Source organism: Raphanus sativus, chromosome 5, assembly GCF_000801105.2.
Source record: "Raphanus sativus cultivar WK10039 chromosome 5, ASM80110v3, whole genome shotgun sequence".
In the NCBI taxonomy this organism is placed as follows: domain Eukaryota; kingdom Viridiplantae; phylum Streptophyta; class Magnoliopsida; order Brassicales; family Brassicaceae; genus Raphanus; species Raphanus sativus.
The window spans coordinates 27,472,712-27,479,199 of record NC_079515.1 but is presented as its reverse complement, the minus strand read 5'-3'; the positions used below and the strand labels follow the sequence as shown (position 1 = coordinate 27,479,199).

The 6,488-nt window shown below is 40.0% G+C and overlaps 2 protein-coding genes across 2 annotated transcripts; one reads left to right on the top strand and one right to left on the bottom strand.

Moving 5' to 3' along the window:
* The first annotated feature begins 858 nt into the window (after positions 1–858).
* Positions 859–2,423, top strand: LOC108805235 (fasciclin-like arabinogalactan protein 10). Its single transcript, XM_018577225.2, has one exon. It carries the CDS (start codon positions 922–924, stop codon positions 2,188–2,190), a length of 1,269 nt encoding a protein of 422 aa, XP_018432727.1. The 5' UTR covers positions 859–921; the 3' UTR covers positions 2,191–2,423.
* A 3,251-nt stretch (positions 2,424–5,674) lies between these two features.
* Positions 5,675–6,436, bottom strand: LOC108860328 (4-hydroxy-tetrahydrodipicolinate synthase 1, chloroplastic). Its single transcript, XM_056985823.1, has 3 exons — positions 6,351–6,436; positions 6,049–6,135; positions 5,675–5,936 (listed from the first exon to the last, which is right to left on the bottom strand). The coding sequence occupies exons 1-3, from the start codon at positions 6,434–6,436 to the stop codon at positions 5,675–5,677; spliced, it is 435 nt and encodes a 144-aa protein (XP_056841803.1).
* Positions 6,437–6,488: the final 52 nt, after the last annotated feature.

Below are 6,488 nucleotides of genomic sequence, written 5' to 3'. Positions count from 1 at the left end.
GTTGGTTTTCAACGGCTTACGGAGTATGGGCTTAAGACAGGCCCAAAGGTGAGGAAGCGAGTGACACGTGACCCGTGTTTGCTCACACGTGCAGCCTCTTCTTCCTTACCATATGATGGGCTGTTAAATAAATAAATAAAAAGCCTCCTCGTCTCCGCCCACTAGTAGAGTGGTTATTATGTTCTTTTTTGTGTAATGATTTAGCTTTTGTAGATTTTGTAGGACTATTAAAATATTCTACCTGTCGTATTTTATTTTGTTAAAGTAAATAATTTCTTTTTTTTTCTTGACAAAGTAAATAATTTCTTTATTTTATGAAACTATTTATTTATCAATTGATGATTTTGTCGGCAATCAGAACCTTCTTCTCCACTTTAGAAAGAAAGATTGTACCAAATTACCAACTACTGATGACCATGTATCAAAATTGATTCTGACTAGATTTAAAGCTATTGTAGAAAGATGATATAATCTACGGATACTAGACATATTACAAATTGATAGAATGAACGTAAGATATGAAAATGCAATTATTGTAAACTAAAAAAATTGAATGTATATTTAACTATTTAGTAAAAGAGAAAAGAATATAATGTAGAGTGTGAAATGGTAAAAGTAGGATATTCCCTTATACTAACAAAATGATGTCATTGTTGCACAAAAAAAAAATGATGTCATTATAATGGTGGTGATATAACGCTTGCTTTTGTAAGTAGAACCGGAGAAAACAAGCCCGAAAGCCCATTTACGCGATTTCAGGCTTTTTTAACAAAAGCACGTGTTCTCTCAAACCAACCCGTGTTATTTAACACAACCATGGTTAACATCTAACCACTTATTTAATCTCCTTCCTTAACTTGTGTCTTCTCACTTTCTTTTCCGACAGTCCACAACTTCCACTCAACCGTCAAAAAAACTCAAATGGCTTCTTCATCACGTGCCTTCTCTCTCCTCGCATTCACTATATCTCTCCTCGCCGTCCTTTCCACCGTCACCGCCCACAACATCACCCAAATCCTCTCAGAATCACCGGAGTACTCCTCCTTCAACAGCTACCTCTCCCAAACAAAGCTCGCCGACGAAATCAACAGCCGCACCACCATCACCCTCCTCGTCCTCAACAATGGCGCAATGTCTTCCCTCGCCGGAAAACACCCCCTCTCCGTCGTCAAAAACGCACTCAGCCTCCTCGTCCTCCTCGACTACTACGACCCCATCAAGCTCCACAAGATCTCCCAAGGCACCACTCTCACCACCACCCTTTACCAAACCACCGGCAACGCCCCCGGAAACCTAGGCTTCGTCAACGTCACCGATCTCAAAGGCGGCAAAGTCGGCTTCGGCTCCGCCGCTCCCGGCTCAAAGCTCGAGTCTTCCTACACCAAATCCGTCAAGCAGATCCCTTACAACATCTCCGTCCTCGAGATCGACGCTCCGATCATCGCCCCCGGAATCCTAACCGCACCGGCTCCCTCCGCCGACGGGCTCAGCAACATCACCGGCCTTCTCGAGAAAGCCGGTTGTAAAACCTTTGCGAACCTGCTCGTCACGAGCGGTGTGCTCAAGACCTACGAATCCACCGTTGAAAAAGGGTTGACCGTTTTTGCACCGTCCGATGAAGCTTTCAAAGCCGAAGGCGTACCGGATCTGACCAAGCTCACGCAAGCTGAGGTGGTCTCGCTCCTAGAGTATCACGCTCTATCCGAATACAAACCCAAAGGCTCCTTGAAGACTAACAAAGACGCTATCTCCACGTTAGCCACTAACGGTGCCGGTAAATACGATTTGACGACGTCAACTTCCGGCGACGAGGTTATCCTCCACACCGGCGTTGGTCCGTCGAGACTCGCCGACACGGTGGTCGATGAGACACCCGTCGTGATATTCACGGTGGATAAAGTTCTCCTCCCTACCAAGCTCTTCGGGAAATCACCATCTCCGGCGCCGGCGCCGGAACCGGTGAGTGCACCGACACCGTCTCCGGCTAAGTCACCCTCTCCAGCCGAAGCACCGTCACCTGTCGCAGCGTCTCCGCCTGCGCCTCCAGTGGATGATTCGCCGGGAGGAGCTCCGTCAGACTCGCCGACAAGTTCAGAGGACAGCAAGGCTAAAAACGCGGCGTTTCACGTGAGCGCTTCTGCGTACGTCACCGTATTGGTCACACTTACCGCCACATCTATATTTCTATGAACCACCAACCCTTGCATGTTCTCGTAATTACGCAGACTGCCACTCCCTTTTGTTCGTTTTCTAATTTTCTTTTATTTTTGTGTGTTGATTTTGTTTCTTAAGACTGGGATTAGAGAGTGAGGTTTAAGTTTTAATCTTCTTTTTAAATTAATTTAGACCTGTATGGTTGCTTCTGATTTCTTGTTTTTGTGTCACTGTTGAAACTTTAACTTTCTAGTTTGAGGTTTTTGTCATGGTCTTTGGTACATTTACAATTACGAAAAGTAATCACGATTATCATTGGGCCATGCAACGTAGTGTTAATTAAATATGTGGGGTTTTCTTTAAAATATAGATAAATTAAGTAACTAAAAGGCAAAGGACCGTTGGAAATTGAACTTAATAAATATCCCACGTGGTCGTGGAGTGAAGTGAGAAGAGAGTGTCCCTTTGGGTCCACGTTCTTTATCATTTAAAAAAATAATAATAATAATTTAGTACTGTATTATTGAAGAGCCCAATGGGCTTATGTTTATTACTATTCCCACATCACCGACACACTACTGAGGTCCAAGTTAAATAAGATTTACATAGACGATCCTTGACTCACTTTAGTGCTGGGTTTGCGGGTCGACCCGCCCCGACCCGCCCCGCCCCGCTGCGGGTCGACTCATTTTTTCGATTCAAAAATTCGACCCGCTTGACCCGCATCTAAAAAATGTAAGACCCGCCCCGCCCCGCATAAATTAGCGGATAACCCGCGGGACCCGCGGGTAATATAAAAAATAACAAAAAAAAATTATTTTAATTAATATTTTTTTAAAAAATAATATAAAATAATATATTTTAATTAAATTTTAAAAAATATTCGTACTTTTTATTATTTTTTATAAAAAAACATAATTTTTATTAAAAAAAACATATTTTAAAAAGAATTTTTTTTTTTGCGGGTTGGCGGGTACCCGCAGTTTAAATTCGGTCGACCCGCACCCGCCCCGCGTTAAAATCACTCGACCCACACCCGCACCCGCGAACAATTTTTTTCAAATCACTCGATCCGCACCCGCCCCGCGGCGGGTCAAACGGGGCGGGACCCGCGGATAATGAATCAAATTCCCAGCTCTAACTCACTTCTAGCTGTTAGTCAAGGATAAGGTCCAAGGACCGTTATAATCTTTTTCTGATATAGGGCTGTGCAGTGCAAGGACAGTGGATAAACAATTATATACATCCACCTTTTCTTTTTGCTCGTAAAATGAATTTTGAATGTTTTATTTAATATAGCTGACTAAACACACATGTAATGGATGAGAGTACTAAGCTTAGATGGGGGATTCATATATGGTACCATCGTGAAAATAATGGAAGGGGCGTGGTGATTTTGATATGGACCAACAAAACTCATCATTGTAAGCAGTACCAACTATATAAATTACCCACAGTCTATAGTGAATCTTTTGCCATTTATAATATACTTGTTGAGTGCTTTTATAAGCTTTGGTTTTATGTTTGATGCATGGTTTAAAGACGACCCATCATCTCTTTGTCTGTGGGTAGACAATGCTTACTCTGAGGAAAGTAGTATAGGTCTTTGCTCATTTTGAAGCATGCTAATAATTCTAGATGTTAATTTCTTCCTTCAAATCGCCATTTAGTCTTTATTAGTATTAAGCTTCTTCACCAATGAGTAAGATTTTTATTGGTCATAGTCCTTAGCCTCGTTAATCATGTGTGTTCATTGTGTTTCCAAAAGGCTTCTTATCTCATCCTCTTCATCTCTCTCTTTGCCTCTTACAAAATTATCTTTACAAAACCAGCTCAGATCTACAGGTCACAAAATTATCTGATTTGTTACAGAAAATGGATATTAGAGCAATCGACTTATACCAGTGTTTTTGAAATTCGATCCGGATCCACGGTCAAACTGGTCAATCCGATATTTAGTTTGGTATGTGTTTTAGAAAAAAAAACATTATATAAAAATCTTGTAAAATCTGGAATCCGCTTACCGGTTGAACCAATATATAATTTTTAATTGTTCTTTTAAAATTTTCAGTTGCATAATTAGAATTTTTTTTGTATTCTAATTAAGAAATTAATTTTTAGTTTAAAGAAAGATGATATGATCATGTGGATTATGAATTTATTAATAAAACTAGATTATATGATTTGGTATTAGTTTATTTTTGTTATCGGTAATCTATTACAATTTTATGTTTTATTTTTTGTTTGTTCTGAATTTTAATTTAAACTTTATTATTCACATTTGGTATTTAAATATTTAAAGACTTTAAGTCTAAATATATTTTTATTATATTATGTCGTAATTTTTAACTTGTTATAAAATTTGTTAAATTATTTTAAATTATTTTTCGTTTTGATATTTCGCATGTGAAATGAAAGTAAAAAAAAAACTAAAATTATGTATTTTTCCAAATGTTTTGAAAAGATAAAATATTCTTTTATATTTTTCAACAGTTAATAAATTATCATATAACAAAATTAACATAAAATTTAAGATTAGTGATCCGATAAATGGTCACGTTCAGATCTCAACCATTGACTTACCTACATCAACTCACTAAAATCAAGTAAAAAAATCTAATTAAAATATAAAAAGAAAGGTAATTTAGATTACCTCCTCAACACATTGGTTGAGATTACACCAAAATGAACTGGGATGTGTCATTCCACGAGTGGAAGAAGAAGTCAAAGAACCGCACGGAGTCACCCCCGACGGAGAAACACCAGATTGAACTGGGAAGGTCTCGAGACTAATGCTCGAGAAATTGGTACCAATATGGAATCGAACCCTGATGGGGAGCCGCAACTAAGTTGAGACGCAACCACTTTGAACGGGCTCGAATTGGTGACATATGCTCTATTTTAAGTTTACTTATAACTTATGTTAAATCGAATCCCAACCGGCTTTTCCCGGTTTAGAATTGTAAGCTTTATTATTTTGCCTTAACCAAAAATATATCTAAACCGGAGTCCATGAAACATTATTCAAGACAGAAGATTGTAAGCAAATAAAACGAGATTCATTACAAAATGCAACAAACCAGAGCAACTATATATGATCCACCAGCTAAAAATGAACAGAACCAAATCTTCAAGGAAGACATAATCTAATACCGACCGATTAAAACGAAGTCATCATCATCAAGCACCTGAACATCTCTCTCCCCAACAAAATGCTCCCTTCCGATCTCCTTCACCAGTTTAACAAACTCAACTCTTTTGGACAAAGGCAATGGCACATAAGGTAGCCTAAACACCAGCCGCGCAACTCCCAGCTGAGCCAAAGCTGTGTTAACACCAATCGGATTCGGTTCTTGGAACACCCACTCTATTAAAGGCAGAAGCTTCGAGTTCAACTCCGAGTTTCTCCCTTCAAACATTAACTTCCTCATCAAACCAGGAACCAAATTGCTAGTAAACCGATATAACTCCAGTCCCCCCCCCCCCCCCATGATCCCATCTAGAGTCATGGCACTGATCATCATTCCCTCTCCACACAACAATCCCTCGTTGAGTTGCTTCCTGTGTTGCCAATGACTTTGATTCTTGAGCCGAAACAGTTCACGGTATGGCCTATAAGCATGATGTGTTCATCCCAGCTCATCAGCTGGCCTTCGCCGGTTGTACCGCCAACGATCACACCTTCAGCGCCTTTTTCAATCTGCGTGTTGACTAGCTCATCGTATGCTTCGAGGTCGAATCTTCCGTCGGGGAGATAAGGTGTCTTGATGGCTGTGATCACTCTAAGAGACCTTATGTCGTCTGTGTTCGTCCCGTGAAAGAGAGGGAGAGAGAGAGAAATGGTTCAAAAGAAACACTAGCGGATACTAAAACCGGAACTGAAGCTAAACCGACCTGTTCTTGTCTTCTAGGCTACGCATTGGGAGATGGAAGTTAGGTACTAGAGCTGCTATTGGAGTGATCCATCTCGCGTTCCTTCTTCTGCGTGATGAGAAGATAAAGCAGAGCATATTTAATAAATCAGAGACAAAACAGAGTTTCGAGTAATGATGTTCGGTAATAAACTTTTTTTATAACCCCACTAAGAACCATAAGACTACGTCTCTCACAAACACCACTAATGTATCTTAACATCCAATTCCTTGCGAAGATTCAGAAAAAAAAAAGGATTGCTTTTTAAGAGGAGAGAGCGAAACCTCTTGTAGCCCTCGAATTGATGAGCACGAGGGGAGTGGAGAGCAGAGTCAATGGAGATCAAGCCGTAACCTTTCAAAGCTGCCATCTTATTTCAAGGTAAATCCACTGAAATTTTGAATTCGATCGGAACACTAACG

Excerpts from the sequence above, each read along its gene's own strand:
- LOC108860328 (XM_056985823.1), bottom strand. The coding sequence starts at position 6,436 with ATGGCAGCTTTGAAAGGTTACGGCTTGATCTCCATTGACTCTGCTCTC. Across the intron at positions 6,136-6,350 it reads CAATTCGAGGGCTACAAGAG|AAGAAGGAACGCGAGATGGA; the intron begins GTTTCGCTCTCT and ends CTCATCACGCAG. Across the intron at positions 5,937-6,048 it reads AGCCTAGAAGACAAGAACAG|AGTGATCACAGCCATCAAGA; the intron begins GTCGGTTTAGCT and ends AAGGTCTCTTAG.
- LOC108805235 (XM_018577225.2), top strand. The coding sequence starts at position 922 with ATGGCTTCTTCATCACGTGCCTTCTCTCTCCTCGCATTCACTATATCT.